At 55.4% G+C, this 16,617-nt stretch overlaps 3 protein-coding genes across 15 annotated transcripts; 2 read left to right on the top strand and 1 right to left on the bottom strand.

Moving 5' to 3' along the window:
- Positions 1-26: 26 nt before the first annotated feature.
- Positions 27-8,450, top strand: SCAMP2 (secretory carrier membrane protein 2). The gene is made up of 9 exons (XM_015872560.2): positions 27-178; positions 2,625-2,705; positions 3,293-3,382; positions 4,061-4,178; positions 4,730-4,858; positions 5,347-5,506; positions 5,996-6,097; positions 7,354-7,471; positions 7,818-8,450. Exons 1-9 carry the CDS (start codon positions 122-124, stop codon positions 7,962-7,964), a joined length of 1,002 nt encoding a protein of 333 aa, XP_015728046.1. The 5' UTR covers positions 27-121; the 3' UTR covers positions 7,965-8,450.
- Positions 8,451-8,783: 333 nt separating this feature from the next.
- ULK3 (unc-51 like kinase 3) lies at positions 8,784-12,658 on the top strand. 13 transcript variants are annotated; one of them, XR_014934446.1, is made up of 16 exons: positions 8,784-8,918; positions 9,034-9,174; positions 9,317-9,437; positions 9,525-9,629; positions 9,698-9,841; positions 10,163-10,245; positions 10,344-10,471; positions 10,542-10,647; positions 10,790-10,830; positions 10,896-10,998; positions 11,085-11,149; positions 11,239-11,317; positions 11,399-11,439; positions 11,520-11,567; positions 11,654-11,708; positions 11,802-12,533. XR_014934446.1 is itself a non-coding variant. In XM_015872767.3 (16 exons), exons 1-16 carry the CDS (start codon positions 8,817-8,819, stop codon positions 11,816-11,818), a joined length of 1,407 nt encoding a protein of 468 aa, XP_015728253.2. In that variant the 5' UTR covers positions 8,784-8,816; the 3' UTR covers positions 11,819-12,658. The 13 variants fall into 13 exon arrangements, 7 of the variants coding, with proteins under 7 accessions (XP_015728253.2, XP_015728254.2, XP_085372039.1 ...); XR_001557431.3 differs by having other exon boundaries at positions 10,316-10,471; positions 11,223-11,317; positions 11,402-11,439; XR_014934444.1 differs by having other exon boundaries at positions 10,316-10,471; positions 11,223-11,317.
- A 781-nt stretch (positions 12,659-13,439) lies between these two features.
- On the bottom strand, positions 13,440-16,617 carry CPLX3 (complexin 3). The gene is made up of 4 exons (XM_015872771.3): positions 16,478-16,617; positions 15,648-16,370; positions 15,249-15,336; positions 13,440-14,043 (listed from the first exon to the last, which is right to left on the bottom strand). The coding sequence occupies exons 2-4, from the start codon at positions 15,806-15,808 to the stop codon at positions 13,819-13,821; spliced, it is 474 nt and encodes a 157-aa protein (XP_015728257.1). The 5' UTR covers positions 15,809-16,370; positions 16,478-16,617; the 3' UTR covers positions 13,440-13,818.

The raw sequence follows: 16,617 nt of genomic DNA, 5'->3' as shown, positions 1-16,617 counted from the left end.
TCATGACGTCACGCGGCGGCGGCGGCACGCCGAGGTCACGTGACGCTCCCGGAAGCGGCGGTGAAGCGGCGGAGGGCGGCGGCGCGGAGCGGAGCGGGGGCGCTCGGCCGGCACTGCCGCCATGTCGAGTTTCGACACCAACCCGTTCGCCGACCCGGTGGACGTGAACCCCTTCCAGGTGCGTTCCGGGCCCGCTCTCCCCTTCCCTCCCTTCGCTTCCCTCCTCTCTCCGCTCCCTTCCCCTCCCCTCGCGGCCGGCGGGACGTGGCGCTGAGCGAAACCGCGCCGTCCAATGGCTGCGCCGTTCGCTCGGGCCGCAGCCAATCAGAGCCGGGGGGCGGGACTAGGGGGGTGCTCATGGCGGAGGTGTCCGGCGCCCCCCGGGGCCGCGCTCGTGGGGTCCGGCCATATTTGGGGCCGGGGTCCGCCCCGCTCCGGGCATCGGTTATTACAGGGGGCTATGGGGAGTGAGAGGAGACTGGGCAGCTCCCAGCCGTAGGGACGGGGTTGGGTGGGTCTGTGAGCAGCTCAGGGGTCCCTATGGGATCGTTCCTGTTGGGGTGCCGTGAGAGCAAGTGGGGAGTAGCTCCATAGGGTACATAGCAGGCACCTACACCTGTGTCAAGGCAGGGTTAGGAACCAGGCTGGGCCTCACTGAGCTGTGGGTGTCCCTGCTCATTGAGTTGCATAGATGGCCCCTTCCAGCTCCAAATGATCCCTTATAACTCTCCTATCAAGGCAGTTCAATTTAAATAGGGACTTACTCCATGCTTAGCAACCTGAAATGGTGACAGCATGCCACCTATACTGACCATAGGGGCTGTGGTGAGAGGGGCAGCACTGCTGGCGCTGTAGGTCGGTCCCATAACTAACAGTATATCCCTAAGGCAGGCTCAGCCCAGCTGGGATAAGGTGAGTGCCTTCAGATTTCAGGCTTCTCCTGGGCTCTGGACCAGGAAACAGCTTGAGGGTTTTTGCAGGAGTCCAACAAGCAATTACTCATCAGGAAGGAAAAGTGTGTGACGTCCAGGGCTGAGAAGAGTGTGGTTGCTTTCCTTAAAGGAGGGCAGCCACGTGCTTTGGTGCATGGGAGCAGCCTGCAAAGCACCTCAGTGATCAGATAGAGCCACGTTGTCTGTGTTTTGCAGCATGAAGGATCAACCTTGTGTCTGTGAGTTTGCAGCTGGTGGGAATAACCTGTGATATGGCCTTGGTTTGTGGAAGCTGAGCTGCTCAGGGTGCACTGATCTGTGCCCAAACACTGCAGGGGCTCTGCTTTTTGGATATCATTTAGGCACACTTGTGTAGTGACAGGCAGTTAAGCTAATTAAGTACTTAGGTTAAAGCTGTGCTGGAAGATGAGAGATCATTTAATATCAAGCTTTGGCTAAGCAGGGTGGTGGTAGTGTTCTTCCCATTGATGTTACTGGGAACAGTGCTGTTCTCCTGGCCTTTCTGATAGCAGTGCCACTGTCACATTAACTGCAGGGCTTCCCTTCCCATTGGAAAGAAGGGATGGAAAGAAAAAACACTTGCCTAAGTGTCCCAGTGCATCTCCTCATTCCCAGTTGCTTTCCTTCCAGTTTACTGATTCTCTTCCAACGGTGCACAGCTTTTCCTTTCTTATTCCTGTGCTTTTATGAAGGTTTCTTTCCCTCATGCAGTCACCTGCTGGATGTCAGCCAGGCTGAGTCTTTGCCTGCCCTAAAATGAAGCTACAACTTGGGCACGGAGCAGCTGTGGCGTGCTAAGCAGTGTGCCCAGCAGCGAGGGGAGGTGCAGCATTACTCATTAACCACCCTGTGCACCTCTCACCTGGCAGCAGGAGGCTGCACTAAAAGCCCAGCACTGAAAAGAACCAAAGGACTTTTCCACAGCGTGTGGCCTTTGCACACTAGAATTGTTCACTCTTGCTCAGTCTCAGCCTCAAATGCTTCTTGCCCCATTAACCACGGAATTGCCTGAGCTCGAGATGTGAGCTGCTGGCGGAAGGAGGAATAAGAAATGGCTTCTTTTAGTTTTCTTTGGCTACACCCATATTGACAGGCTGTTTGACCAGGCAGTTGGATTCCTGAGCTCACAAAGGGCCTCACTTCCTTAATTACTGGTGATAGGAGTGCTGCTGAGGTCAGAATCTGTCTATTAAAAGTAATCTGTTAGCAGAAAACAGTGTATATAAAACACTGTGTGTGTTGCAGATGAGGAGGGAGAGGCACTTTCAGGTAGGAGCTGCTGTGGATACAGATAAAAGAGAAAATAAAAACACTGTGGTATTTCAGATCTGCTCCCTGGCTATATAGGAACACTTATCTGTTTGTGCCCCAAGGGACAGCGTTGTCACAGAACCGTGTGAGCTGCCTCCAGCTGGGAGAGCTGGAGGACCAGAAATGTTCTGGGCTGGTGTCCTCAGCTCACCCGGCTGCTGAGTCAGGCAGGCTGCCTGCAGGGATGCTGCCTTCTGGATTCAGCACTCAGCCCAGCGAGGCAGTGTCTGTCTTCACCACACTAAAGGCATCGCAGGCCACAAACATCACAGTCCTGCTGCTACTGGGGAAGTGGGCAGAGCGGGTGGTGTTTGAGCTCGTGGAGCCTGATGATCATTTGGTTTTGCTCTCTTCTTTCAGGACCCCTCGGTGACACAGCTCACGAATGCGAGCCAGAGCGGCTTGGATGAATTCAACCCCTTCTCTGAGGGCTCCCAGCTGGTACGTGTGTGTTTGCACTGGGTGTCTTAGCGTTGGTTTCATCAGTCTAAAGGGTCCCTTGGTAGGTACAGCTTAAATGAGAAAAGGAGGCATTCACAGCTGATTTCCCTGGGGACGCTGTGTGCGTGGCAAACTGCAAGCACTGAAACTCCTTGTTGGAGCTCTGTGTTCCTCTGGAACTGTTTCTCCCAGTAAAGCTGCGTGAAGAGGAAGATGTGTTGTGGCATCATCAATATTTATTTGGTCTCTGCGTTGGGAGCTGAGCTGCCACACTTGATATCATCGATGGATCACTGCAGGAGCTTCCATCTTGTTTCCTGGTGGCTGAGATGGGGAGAAGGAGAGCAGGAAAGTGGGATAAAAAATTATACTTGAGGTTTAAACAGCTGCTCAAAATCCCACTTGCTTTCTCTTTTGCCTGATGCCTGTAAGCTTTGGGTGCCACATCCCTGGGGTGTTAGGGAAGAAACACGTTTTTGAGAGCATAGAATTGCCTCCTATTTGTTGTAGCAGTGCTGAAGTCTGAACTGCTCTTTGCTTAAAGAAGCTGTGCGTGACTTTGTTCCCTTCTTGCTCTTTGCTTTCAGACCAATGCAGCACGGACGGCACCAGCCACGCAGCCCTCTGGTCACTCACAGCCTGCTGTTCTGCAGACATCTGTGGAGCCCACACCACAGGTATGGGAGCAGGAGGTCCTCTATGAGTTAGAGACATGTGGGGGTAGCTCTGCTGGGGCAGAATAATGCCACTGGGTTTGTTCAGCTGTGCACAGTGAGGTTAGAGGGTCTCTTGGGGAGCCACCCCTTCTTTGAGGGATGGAGAAGGCAAGGGTGGGTCTGAAGCTTGCAAAGGTTGTATCTGGGAAAGTCTACGTTAGAGCAGAAAAGCAACATGTAGTGAAAAGAGATCAAGGCAAGACTTTGGTGGGAGCCAATAGGCAGCGGGACCTGCTGTCTTACAGGCATCAATAAGAGGGTGAGGAAATATATGTGCCTTACCAGGGCAGGCATTTGCCTTGCAGGTGAGTTATTGGATGGCACGCAGAGCAACAAAGCTAGCTGGAAAGTGGAAGCAGCTATAAGGAAAGCATGGCTTTGCTGAAAGGAGATGGAATGGAGCCTCTTCAGGACTCCTCCCACACTATTTTCCAGTAGGTTAGGAAGTGAACCCCCGGATTGAGTCCTGCATCAGTTTTAATCTAGTCTTCCAGCATGTAAGAAGAAAGAACTGTCCTCCTTTGCTATTGAATTTGTCTTTCTCTTCCAGTTTGGCATCTGATGTGCTGGCAGTTGGCATTACCACTGTCTTGGTTGGGGAAGGACTGAAGGACTTACTTTTTTTTCTGCTTTCTTTAGGCTGTGGCTGCAGCAGCACAGGCCGGGTTGCTTCAGCAGCAGGCAGAACTAGAGAGGAAGGCAGCTGAGCTGGAGAAGAAGGAAAGGGAATTGCAGAACAATGCAGCCAGCATTAATCGTGAGTAATGCTTCCTGCCTTGTCTGCAGCCAACGTGATGCCTGGGGTCGCCTGTGCTGCTTGGTTTATCAGCATGGCTTTGACCTGTCCAAAGGAATGCTTCTCTGTCTCTAGCTTTTCATGGCTGTGGCAGCCCCCTGGAGCTGCACCTGTCCCTCCAAGGCTTATAGTGTAACTGGGCTGGGCAGGAAATGAGCTCTGAGATGAGCTACTGGAGTTAATCTCTGGCTTTTTATCAGTCTTGATGCTATCTTAAACAGAGCGAAACAGTATTTTCCCACTAACCTTGAATGATTGAGCCTGGACTCAAGTGCTCACGATGGTCCTTTGGCCATTACATGGAAACTCTGCCTCCCACAGAGGAAAGCTTTCAACTCTAGGTTGCTCTATGTTGCTGCTGCCAGTGGGGTTACCACATCCCTGCTCAAACACCTTCACCCCAGGGTGCTAATGTCTGTTGATATGAGTGCAGCTTGCAAACGAAAGCATGCCAATGGTTCTTCCAAACAGAGAAGAGCAAGCAAAGAACTGCTCTTTTGTCCCTTCCACAGCGAGACAGAACAACTGGCCTCCCCTTCCCAGGAACTGTCCAATCAAGCCGTGCTTTTATCAAGACTTTTCTGCAGACATCCCAGCTGACTACCAGCGGATATGCAAGATGCTTTATTACTTGTGGATGCGTGAGTAACGACCTGAACTGCCATAAAAATTCTTTGGAGATTCTGAATCAAGTGCTGAACTTTGCTCTGCACTAAACGCTGCAGGCGTTGTCTGTACAGGTAAAATAATGCCTCCCTTTCTTGTTTATGAAGACATATCGAGGTCTGCAGGTCGAGGTTTTTGCCTTGGGAGTCGCAGAAGTTTGGTGGTTGTTTAACAGAGACGTTACAGTGTGAGGCTCAGAAAGATGGCAGGTAGATCAGGTGCAAAACACTCTCAGCTGCGTTTATCAGTTGTGATGCTCCACAGAGATTTAAGAATGGTTTGTAAGCAGCAGGGTTGAATGAGGTGCTTGGCTTGAGCCTCATTTTCCTTCCAGTGAAGGAGAGGAATTGAGATGGCCAAAAGGAACTACTGCAGAGCTTCATGTGTCCAGCAAGAGACACTTGCAGAGGTTTGAGCTTCCTACGAGTTGACTGATGCTTCTTCTCTCTTCCATCCTGACCAGTGCATTCAGTCACTCTGCTCCTCAATCTCCTCGCTTGCTTGGCGTCTTTCACGGTTCAGCCAGAAAAAGGAGTAGACTTTGGTCTCTCAATCCTGTGGTTTGTTTTATTCACCCCTTGTGCCTTTCTCTGCTGGTACCGACCGATCTACAAGGCTTTCAGGCAAGTATTGTTTTCCACTCTGATGGGGAATAGAGCTTGTAGTGGGAGGAGCTTTGGTTTGATTTGTGTGATGTTGCCTGCAGGATTTTTCCAGCTCTTTGCGTTCTTTGACCAGATCAAACCCACTTGTGCCTAAATATATTGTAATATCTGATGGTATTTGATTATAGTGATCCTTTTTTATTGTGAAATCCAGGCCTGGCTAACATAGAGTCCTACCTTTTATTAAGGAAACTGTTAGGTGCAGTAATCAGTTGAGTGTGCTCTGCCCATTAAGGAAGCTGTCTTCACCCCATCTCCCCCTGTGCTGTGGTGGTGTTGCAATATGCAGTGGATGTATTTTAAGTCTTGTCGCTGCACAAGTTCCTTCTGCAACCACCTTCCTTTAGCACAAAGTTCATCACTGAAAACGTTCCCATTTCTCAGAGGAGGGAATGTATCCAGGAACGATGTCCTTAGGTTTCACTCCTGCTGCTGTTTCTCCTGCAGGTCTGACAGCTCCTTCAGCTTCTTCGTCTTCTTTTTCGTCTTCTTCTGCCAAATAGCAATCTACGTCATCCAGGCTGTCGGCATCCCTGGCTGGGGGAACAGGTAAGCTCAGCTGAACAAGCTGGTGCAGCCCTGCCCTGGTGTCAGAAGCTATGGGGCCCGGTGCTGCTCTCTTGCTGACAGCTGTCTGTTCCTTCTCCTGTGTCTCTCGCCTGGCACGCAGTGTTGGCAGGTCTCAGCTGGTGTGTCTGTCTCCTCTGCTCATCCTCTCTTAGTCCCAGTGAAGACACACGCGCTTCTGCTGCTGCCACGGCCTTAAAGAAGCGTGTGGAATCTCCCAGTCCTACTCTGCAATTCTTTTCCTAAGCGTTTCCCATCCCTTTGTTACATTGATCGAGTCACTAAATAGAGCCTTCCCTGAGAGCTTCCTCCCTTCTCTGGGGGCTGTAGCATGGGGGTGAGGAATCTCTCATTCTTTCTTGTTGGCACACTAGTCCATGCCCCCAAATTATCCCTCCCCCCACCACAACGAAAGCAATGGATTTCTTTTCACCTCGCTGCGTTGGTTGCAGATCAGATTCTCACATTCCTGCAGTGCTTGTGAAGAGCAGATAAAGGTTAACAGCCAGCGGTTGTCCCCCTAGGGAAGAGCCTTCAGGAGATGAGTGCAGTGAATCTGCTCTCTATTTTTGCCCGCTGCCTGCAGAACAGCTCAGGGGCAGAGCTGTCCTCTTGCTCCCCCCACCCCTCAATCATGGGGGGACTGGGAGGGGGGCACTCCATTTTTAGTCCAGCGTTGCAGAGCATGCGTTGAACTTTCAGCTCTGTCTCCTCAAGCCAGACAGCAGGTATATTTTTAGCTGCAGTGCATGGCGTTGCATTTCTGCTTCTCATGCACAAGGAGTTGCACGTGGAGTGAACCAAACAGTCCTGTTGGGGTCCCCAGCCTCCTGGTGGCTCGTGGCCTGTTTGCTTGCTCAGCTGGAGAGATTCTTTCCTGTAGCACTGCAGGAGGATGTTCTGAGCGAGGCATCGTGTGGGTGTTTTGACCTACAGCCAAGCACTGAGATCTCCCAGAGTCATCTTAGGAGCTGCCAGTTATCACAGGGGAGCTTTTTTTTTGCAGCCTTTTGCTTCATTCCTTCCTCTTTCCAACACTTGGAGCTGCTGTCACCATCACACATAGCTCTGGGCTCTGGGTCTGCCATCCAGTTCCAGCCTCTCTTAACTCAGCCTGGCTACATTTGGAGGTGTTTGGAGTGACTTGATATCTGACAGCACCTGCCTGCTGAATGGAAATGGGGCGCAGCTGGGGACAGAGCCATAACACACCACACTTACTCCATTCTGTCTTACAGCGGCTGGATTTCGGCACTGTCGGAGCTGCACAACAACGTGGCTGTGGCCATCATCATGATGGTGGTGGCAGGGTTCCTCACGCTCTGTGCGGTTCTCTCACTCTTCCTCCTCAAGCAGGTGAGTGGCTCGGAGCTGTTGGCAGAATCCCTGTGGCTGGGATCATATGCAGGTGGGGCTGCCTCCTTTCTCATCTGCTGGGCTGAGGATCAGTGTTTTAGGTAGAACCAGTGCACCCAACAGAATGGTGCTGGTGGGGCTTTCTATGTCAGTACTGAGCAAGTGGCCACTCTGGGAAGGGGATGGGAGGAGCAGATACTGCAGGGTGTGCCATTAACAGTGCAGAGGAGGCAGCCAGCAAGCTCCCAAGCTTCACCCTCTTTAAGCTCATGCACCAGAATTGCAAGCTCTGTGTGCATCCCTTACACCTGCAGCCTGATGTGTTTCCTCTTGCTCTGTTTCCCAGGTGCACTCCCTGTATCGGCGCACGGGAGCCAGCTTCCAAAGGGCTCAGGAAGAGTTTTCCCAAGGCATCCTCACCAACAGGAGCTTCCAGAACGCAGCGGCCGGGGCGGCCTCATCAGCTGCACACAGTGCTTTCCGGGGCAATTAACCCTCCCCAAGGGGCCACCTCTGCCTCGCATCCCCTCCCTTTGTAACCCCAACCTTCATTTTCTAACGATGCACTTTTCGTGGGTACCATGTTAGCTCTGTGATGCCGACTCCAATGAGATCTGCATCTTTAGCTTCAGTTGGCCTCGGTTTATGACAGTCGGTTTCCCTGCTTTGCTCAAGGATGCGTGGAGAGGGTGGGGAGACCTGTCAATGGGCCACTGAGAGCTGTGTGTCTCTTCCTCCTCTCACCCGTTCTGTAGCAGGGAGGTGAGATTTCCATCTTACTTTCTCTTTTCTATCGGCCTGTGCTCTGAACAACTTGATTTCATCCGCTGGGTTTGTTTATTTTCTGGTGGGAGGGACGGTTTGGGGGGAGGGCAGGGCTGGATTTTGTAACTTGCATGTAGGTCGTTGTTCATTTGATGAGCGGAAAATTGTACCTCTGGTTTACTACACTTAACACGATGCTGCATTTTGACCTCTTTATGTGCTCCAAAGCCTGCCTGATGGGGCAAGAGGGGACGTGGGAGCAGGTGGGGCTTGGGGGGGGGGGATCTGTGCTTATCATTCCCAGCTTATCGATTTGCCTGTTCCACGGGCATCCAGCGCAGGGGGAGAGAAGGGATCGCTGGCGGAGGTTGGGGAGGGGGGGTCGGGGGTTGGCTTCCCACCGCACGGAGCAGGAGGAAGGCAGCAAAGCCTTCGGTAGAAGTAAATTCAAGCTCCTTTATCGGCACCGTCCTGCCCCCTTATCCCATTACCCAGCTGGGAAGCAATGTGGGCAGCGGAACCCGCCCCTTCCTGCCGGGGAGGAGCTGCGGACGGAGCCGGAACCGGGCGGCGGGGCGGCATGGCCGGGGGGGGCTGCGCCCCACCGAGACTGGACGGCTTCGTGCTCACCGAGCGCCTCGGAACCGGCACCTACGCTACGGTGTATAAAGCGTACAGCAAGGTGCGGGAGAACCGAGCTCTGCACCGTGCGGGCTCCCATTGACAGCCTATGGGGGGGGGAGGGATATCGGAGGTTCGTGGTTGCTCCACGGTGGTCTCCGCTCGTCCCACGGCAGAGGAACACGCGCGAGGTGGTGGCTGTTAAGTGTGTGAGCAAGAGGAGCCTCAACAGGGCTTCGGTGGAGAACCTGCTTACTGAGATCGAGATCCTCAAGACCATCCGGCACCCGCACATCGTGGAGCTCAAGGACTTCCAGGTGGGGCTGGGGGGATCCCATAGGACCCATAGGATCCCATAGGACCCATGGTATCCCATAGGATTGGAGCTCCCCATGGGGCTGTGGGTTGGCTCGTGGCCCCTTGGGGTGATGCGCTGAGGCCAGCTGGGTCGCCTTGCAGTGGGACAGTGACCACATCTACCTGATCATGGAGTTCTGTGCTGGTGGGGATCTGTCCCGCTTCATCCGGATGCGGCGGATCTTGCCTGAGAAGGTGGCACGTATCTTCCTGCAGCAGCTCGGTGAGGGCCGGGTGGGTCTGGGGGATGAGGACCATTGGGACTCTTGGTGTCAGAGCCACCATCCCACCTCCCCGCTTATCCCTCCAGCCTGTGCCCTGAAGTTCCTCCACGACCACAATATCTCCCACCTGGACCTCAAGCCACAGAACATCCTGCTCAGCACCCCGGAAAACCCTCAGCTAAAGCTGGCAGGTCAGGTCCCTGCCCCTAGGATACTATGGGGTGGTGGTGGGTGACCGCTGACCATGCTTTTCCCATAGATTTTGGCTTTGCGCAGTACATGTCACCGTGGGATGAGAAGCACGTGCTGCGTGGCTCCCCACTCTACATGGCCCCTGAGATGGTGTGCTGCCAACAGTACGACGCCAGGGTGGACCTGTGGTCGGTGGGCGTCATCCTTTATGGTGGGTCCTTCTTCTGTGCACCCATCTCTCTACACCCTATAAGGGTCCCAAAAGGTGGGGAACAACCCCATTGTGGATAGGAGACCACGTGTACCTGGACAGACCAGGTGCAGGAGAGCCCATCATGGTGTGGGTACAGTCCAGCCCTATGGGTGCTGGGTGACATTGGCTGTGATGATGGTCATGTCCACCATACTCACATCTGTTTGTAGGGCAGAGGGAAGAGCCGTGGGGCCCCCACCCCCAAACCCTTGGCTTGACAACCCCTTGGTGGGACCAAGAGGACCACGGGGTGACTCCTCACTGCTCTCCTCTTTGTAGAGGCACTTTTTGGCCGACCCCCCTTTGCCTCCCGCTCGTTTGCTGAGCTGGAGGAGAAGATCCGCAGTGAGCGAGCCATCGAGGTAACACTGATATAGCGTGGGGTGGGGACACTGGGTTGTGCCACCTGGTGCCACCGCTGTCCCTGCCCAGCTGCCCAGCCGGCCCCCACTGTCCCCAGAGTGCCGAGATCTCCTGCAGCGCCTCCTGGAGAGGGACCCCTTAAAGCGTATCTCCTTTGAGGAGTTCTTTGCCCATCCCTTTGTGGACATGGAGCACGTGCCCGGCCCCGAGAGCTTCTGCAAGGCGGTGAGTGGTGGGTGAGTGGCAATGGGATGCGTGGGACCAGGCTCTGGTCCTGAGTCCCCGTTACCTCCAGACCAACCTGGTGGTGGAGGCGGTGAAGAAGGATCAGGAGGGGGATGCGTCTGCTGCGCTCAGTCTGTACTGCAAAGCTCTGGAGTACTTTGTGCCTGCTCTGCACTGTGAGTCCCTGCGTTCCTGGGAGGTTGTGGGGAGCGATGGAAAGGGGCGGGGATGGAGCTCATGTGGTTGGGTGTGAGATTGTGGCACACCCAGGATGTGCTGCAGCCCCCACCCCTGACGTTGGACCCCCTTTGCCCCCAGATGAAAGCGATGCTCGCCGCAAAGAAGCCATCCGGGCAAAGGTGAGTATGGGGTGGGAGGGACCAGCCCCCATGGCACTATACTACACCTGGCCCCACTGCCACAGGTGGGGCAGTACATCTCGCGAGCAGAGGAGCTGAAGGCACTGGTGGCTTCCAAAAGCAAGAACCTCCTGCAGCAGGGAAACCCAGCCAGGGAGATCCTCAAAGGTGTTCCATGGGGCCAAGCTGGCGTGGGGGGTGGGGATCTGCCTTTCCCAGCAGGCTGAAGGTGTTCCCCATCTGTCTCGTTGCAGAGATGGCCAAGGACAAGCCACGGCTCTGCGCTGCACTGGAGATGGCCTCTGTGGCTGTGGCAAGGGTGAGTGCTGGATTTGGGGTCCTGCTGTTCATGGGGATGGAGCACACCCTGTTCACTCCAGAGCTGGTGATAGCTGGGGTCTATTACAGGAGGAGGAAGGCAAGGATGATGGTGACACCCTGGAGCTCTACCAGCAGAGCCTGGGCGAGCTGCTGCTGCTCCTGGCTGGTGAGTTGGGGAGTTGGGTTTGGGGGGGAGGTCAGGGGAATGAGTCCTATGCCCTGGTGACCCTGTGCCTGCACCCTGCAGCAGAACCAGCGGGGAGGAGACGGGAGCTGCTGCATGCGGAGGTGAGCCCCAGCACCTGCCCCAACCCCACCAGCCCCATGGGGACACCGCTCTGATGGGGCTGCCTGCATCTGTCTGCTAGATCCAGACCCTGATGGCCCGGGCAGAGTACCTGAAGGATCAGATCAAGGTAGGGCTGAGGGCAACATTTGGGGTTTGGGGGTTAATGGTGGTGGCTTTATGAGACTGATGGTGGTGATTTCTCTGCCCATACAGATGCGGGAGGCGCAGTCCATGGGCAAAGAAGCTCTGGCAGACTCTGTCCGGAGCTGTGAGTCCCCAAATCCTTTTCTCTGTCAGCTCTATGCCTACAGAGCTCTCCCAGCCAGGTGACCATCCCCTCTATCGTTCCTTCCCCCCCCAGCCTGCACCTTGCAGTGACGCCCAATGGGATGCTGCCGGCGCCGTGGTGCTGCAGATGGCCGAGGAGACGGCTGGGCTGAGCGTGACTGCATTTTCCCGTCAGGAGGAGTCCCTGCCTGGAACGTCTGCTGCAGCAGCAGCCTGCGTGCCCGCGGCGGGCAGGTTATTCCACTCCAATTCCCTCCACTGGCTGGGCAGCGCGGCGGCGGCTGCTGCTGCTTCGTGCAGGCACGCGGCTGTTGCGTGCACAGCCTGCAGCTCACCCCGACCCATGGGGAAAGGAAAGGGGGGGGGAAAACAAAAAGCAGGGCACGGATCGTTGGTGGTTTGTGGCACGGGGTTTTGCTTTGCTGGGAGTGGGGGCAGCGCTTCGGCACATTGGAAGCTGCTTGTTCTGTGTGCCTGATGCTAAAGCGGTTGTGCCTCATCGGTGTCATGAGGTCTGGGCAGTTCTCAGCCCACCCGTGGGAATCAGGTGCAGGGAAAGCCATTGCAGACCCCAGGGCAGGGTCTGGCTCTGCGTGTGCTGCAGTGCTCAGGGCTGGCAGGCTCTGTGCTTGTAATGGCAATGATACACCAATAACCTCATCCCTGGGGGCTGGCCCCAGCGCAGCCACTCACCTCCACTGTGGAGCAGGGGGGGCTGTTCTCCAGATCTGCTGTATTTCATCAGGGGATGTAATTTATCAGCTGGAATAAATACTTGCTTGGGGGGTTTCTCCACGTGCCTTTAGGGAGCCCAAGGGGTTGGATGTCGTCTCATCCAGATGTGTGTGGTGGCAGCAGTGTCACCCAAAGCCACCACACATTGCTGGGCCCCAGGCTGTGACCTCTTCTTGCAGAGACCTTTTTATGGAATATATTTTTTTGCCGCATTATTTAGAGCAGAGATTATATCCCGAGGCTTTAAAGAGCTTTCAAGCCTCCCGCCCTTGCAGCCAGTGAACACGATCACATATGCCTTCACGCTCTGCCTGAGATGCGCCCCAATCTGGAGCTGTGTCCTCAGGGTTGGTGTCGGGATAGTTTAGGGTCAGATTGTACCAGCTCTCCTTGACATTGAGGCTTGCAGCCGTGGAGGTGACGCTGTGCTCCCCGCAAAGGGATTGGGGGAGGTGGGTCAGTGTGATTTTCCCCCTCACGTGTTTTAAGATGCTCTCCCCCTAAAGCCTCTTAGACTCAGGGAAAGGGAGACGTGGGGTGCCGCTGCATGATCCCCTTAATCCGATTGTCCTTCCGGCAGCATCCTGCGGGGAGCTTTAATTGACTTCAAATAACACAAAAAGAAAGGGAAAAACAACAAAACCCCCATCCCTGGGTAGCAGCTCCTTTGGTTCTCCACTATAACCATTACTTCTCTAGGGCTCTGTGCGTGGGGGATGAACACTGGCCGTCTCGGCACAGTGGCTCCTTGTGTATTCCCAAAGAAGAGGCTCCCACCCATGGAATCATTGAACCTTTTGAGTTGGAAAGGACCCTTGAAGGTCATCTAGTCCAATTCTCGGCGGCTGGGGAGGAATGCTGCTTGGGCACACTGAGCATAAACCCACAAAGGTGCTCTAAATGTAATGCTTCCACCACCCAGCACTGAAACGCCATCGCCCATAGAATCAAGAGGGAGCACTGTGGGAGAAAGGAATGCATAGACATCTCCTGGTATTTATTCCAGCGGCGATAACAGTGCCGTGGCACGGGGACAGCATAGGAGGTGTAACACTCGACTGAGCACAGCACACGACCACATCACGACAGAGAAGGAAGCGTTTTCCCTTATGGGGTCACCTTCTGCCCCTTCTCCCGCATGGAGCCGATCCCACCCCGGGAGATAGGGACGCCAAGCCATCCCTTTGCTCTAACCTCAGACCGGACCGCGACCCAACAACAAAACCACGCACGGGGATACCGGCACGGACGGAGCGGGGACATCTGGGTCAGGGCTTAACATGGCTCAGAAGGAGGACCCGGGACCATCGGTGGGTCCCCACCGCTGCGAGGCTGAGGGTGTCACGTCGGTTGGGTCACATCACAGAGCATTTCTCAGCTGACTGCTTCAGGTCCTCTAGCGTGGCCGAGGCTTTGTCCTTCAAGGAGTCAAGGTCCAGGTTCTGGATGTTGCTGAGCTGACCGATGACGGAGTTCTTCTCTTCCTCCTCCTCGTTGTCCTGCTCGATCATCTTGGCCAGCTCCTTGGGCAGCTCCACGTCGCCTCCCACCAGCTGGATCTGGTTGTCGTCAGTTTCGTTCTGAAAGTCAAGGCAAGGGGTGGTGGGACATCCTGAGGGCACCAAGACTACATCCAGAATTGACACTGTAGTGCCCACATGAGCTTTGGCAGCCAACCCAAGGCTTTAGGGTCAGTCCCTGGCATGCAGGTGGGATGACACCCATGAGCTCCATCCCTCAGTGACCCAGAGGGGGACGTGGCCAAGCAGAGCTCAGCACACACCGCAAAGGAAGAGCTGATGTGCTAAACAGATTGAGCCGGCATGGCTCTAAATTGCCTTCCAGCTCCCATCTGATGTTTGGGCACCCAATTAAGCTACACGTATGTCTAACGACTGCGCCCACCAGCGAGCGTATTGGGGTCAGCTCTGCGCTGAAGAGCTTGCAAGAGGCAGACCAACTGCCAAGCGGGATCAGGAATGAGCAGAAGAAACTTGTCTGAAGATTGGAAGGGACATCTCAAGCACGAGGAAGCAGCAAAAGGATCAGGGGCCGCATCTCAGCAAGTCCCCGCTTCCCCTGGAGGAAATCTCCATCTTTTTCTCTGCCTTTCTTCTCTTTTGGCAGCAAAAGGCAGATCCTCCAGCTGTTGTTTGCTGGCAGTTACAAGGGTGCAAGGAGCAGTGGGGCGTTCATCCAGGCTGGACCAAGAATCTCCAGCAATAAGAACAATATCACTTGGCTGAGCTGACCTTTCCAAACTAAAATTAGCCCGGCTCCAATTCACAGCATTCACTACCAAGAGCTGCAGGAAGGCTCTCACTGAATGCCGAGTGTGTTTTGGGGAGGGGGGAACATTTGTGGCAGCTCCAAGAGAGGCTGAATTGTCACTGATTGAATTGTTCCCACTGAATGGCTCGTGGGGCGGAAGATCCAAAATTGGGATCCATCTAGGAAGTGTTTGCCAAATTTTCTATGGAGCTGGGGCTGATCCAGTGCGGAAGGAGCTGGTCACGGCTATGGGGACGGCAGCCTGGAGTAGAAGGGGCTGCCCCTCAATGAGATGGGGTCAGGGTCAAGAGGGGAATTGGGGGGGTCTAATCATGGCTAAGCGTGCGTGTTGGGGTCTTCTTTGGGATGGTGGAGCTGGTGCTGCTCAGGGGTGTCTGGAAGGTCTGATGGAATGGTGCTTTTTAGGGGAACAGAGTTATGCTTTGGGATTTGGGGCTCACAACCCCCCTGGGCGGTGGTTCCCTTTGGTCCCCCCCTTTTCCCTGTGCCATACCTTGGGGAGACGATACTTGTCTCGGAAGTGGGACCTGACCGTGGCCCTCTCTGCCTTGCGCTGGGCAAACTGGGCATCTCGCTCCATCCTGTGAACCACGCAGAGCTGTTACAAGTGCCCCACCACCTTATCACCCCCACCCCAACCCAGGTACTCCCCATCTTCTCCACAAAGTCTCGATTCCCCCCCACTCATCCTCCCGTTTTTTTTCCCCCCACTGCACAGCCAGAAAGGAGAAAAAAATCCCTGAGGAAGCGGATTAAGGGATTAAGGGGGGGGGAGAGGTTCGTTAAACAGCGTCCTGGCTCTGCCACCCCCACCATTGTCTTCCTCTGTGCACAGAGAGCTCCGGGACCTCATTCCCTCCCGTGCTCCCCCCTTTCCCCCATCAGCACTTACTTCTCCTCCACCAGCTGCCGCTGATATTCCTCATACTCCTCGCGGGTCATGCCCTGAGCCTCTGCCGGGGACTTCTCACCCTCGCTCTTCTCCTCGCCACCCAGGCCACCCGTCAGGTTCTTCAGCTGCCCCCCAACCATGCTCTTCACCATGAACGCCATGGCTGCGGGGTGTGGGGTGCTGAGAAATGTGGGTACCGCGGGGAGATGGGACGCTCAGAGAATGGAGGAAATGCAGGTGTTGGGGTGTTGGGGAGGGTGTTGAGGAATTGGAGGTGGGGGAGAGAGGATGCTCAGAGCACTGGAGTGATGCAGGTGTTGAGGGTAGCGGAGAGATGGGATGCTCAGGGAACTGGGAGCTGTGGGTGATGGGGAAGTGGGATGTTCAGGGAACCAGGAGATGCAGATACCGGAGGTAGTGGGGAGACAGGATACACAGAGAACTGAGAGATGCGAGTACTGAGGGTAGCAGGGAGATGGGATGCTCAGGGAACGGGGAGATGTGAGTAACGGGGAGGTGGGATGCTCAGGGAACAAGGAGCTACGAGTAGAAGGGTTAGCAGGGAAACGGGATGCTCGGGGAACTGGACAGATGCAGGTATCGAGGGGATCGGAGAGGTGGGATGCTCAGGGAACCAGAGCTGTGGGTACCGGGAGCGGCGGGGAGGTGGGACGCGGGTATTGGAGGCAGCGGGGAGATGGGATGCTCGGGGAAGCGGGTACCCTGGAGCGGGGAGAAAAGGAGCTGAGTTAGCGGGGAACCGCGCGAGTTGTGCTGCCGGAACGGCGTGAGGCCGAGGGGATGCCGGGCTGCCCCGGGTTTCTCCTTACCGGGCAGCCTGAGCTCAGCGCCGGCCGCTCTCCGCTCCGGGATGCCCGGCGCTCCGCCCGGGGGTCGCAGGGGGCGGCGGGCGCTGCAGCACCGCGGCGCGGACAGCTCCGTATGAGCGCGGCGGGGCGGCACCACCCGG

Source organism: Coturnix japonica, chromosome 14 (genome assembly GCF_054131305.1).
Source record: "Coturnix japonica strain WE chromosome 14, WE-NBRP24, whole genome shotgun sequence".
Taxonomy (NCBI): domain Eukaryota; kingdom Metazoa; phylum Chordata; class Aves; order Galliformes; family Phasianidae; genus Coturnix; species Coturnix japonica.
This window is presented reverse-complemented; position numbering and strand designations above follow the sequence as displayed.

Excerpts from the sequence above, each read along its gene's own strand:
- ULK3 (XM_085515914.1), top strand. The coding sequence starts at position 8,817 with ATGGCCGGGGGGGGCTGCGCCCCACCGAGACTGGACGGCTTCGTGCTC. Across the intron at positions 9,630-9,697 it reads CCCTCAGCTAAAGCTGGCAG|ATTTTGGCTTTGCGCAGTAC; the intron begins GTCAGGTCCCTG and ends CTTTTCCCATAG. Across the intron at positions 11,709-11,801 it reads GGCAGACTCTGTCCGGAGCT|CCTGCACCTTGCAGTGACGC; the intron begins GTGAGTCCCCAA and ends TTCCCCCCCCAG.
- CPLX3 (XM_015872771.3), bottom strand. The coding sequence starts at position 15,808 with ATGGCGTTCATGGTGAAGAGCATGGTTGGGGGGCAGCTGAAGAACCTG. Across the intron at positions 15,337-15,647 it reads CGGCAGCTGGTGGAGGAGAA|GATGGAGCGAGATGCCCAGT; the intron begins GTAAGTGCTGAT and ends CGTGGTTCACAG. Across the intron at positions 14,044-15,248 it reads ACAAGTATCGTCTCCCCAAG|AACGAAACTGACGACAACCA; the intron begins GTATGGCACAGG and ends CTTGACTTTCAG.
- SCAMP2 (XM_015872560.2), top strand. The coding sequence starts at position 122 with ATGTCGAGTTTCGACACCAACCCGTTCGCCGACCCGGTGGACGTGAAC. Across the intron at positions 5,507-5,995 it reads CCGATCTACAAGGCTTTCAG|GTCTGACAGCTCCTTCAGCT; the intron begins GCAAGTATTGTT and ends TTTCTCCTGCAG. Across the intron at positions 6,098-7,353 it reads ATCCCTGGCTGGGGGAACAG|CGGCTGGATTTCGGCACTGT; the intron begins GTAAGCTCAGCT and ends TCTGTCTTACAG.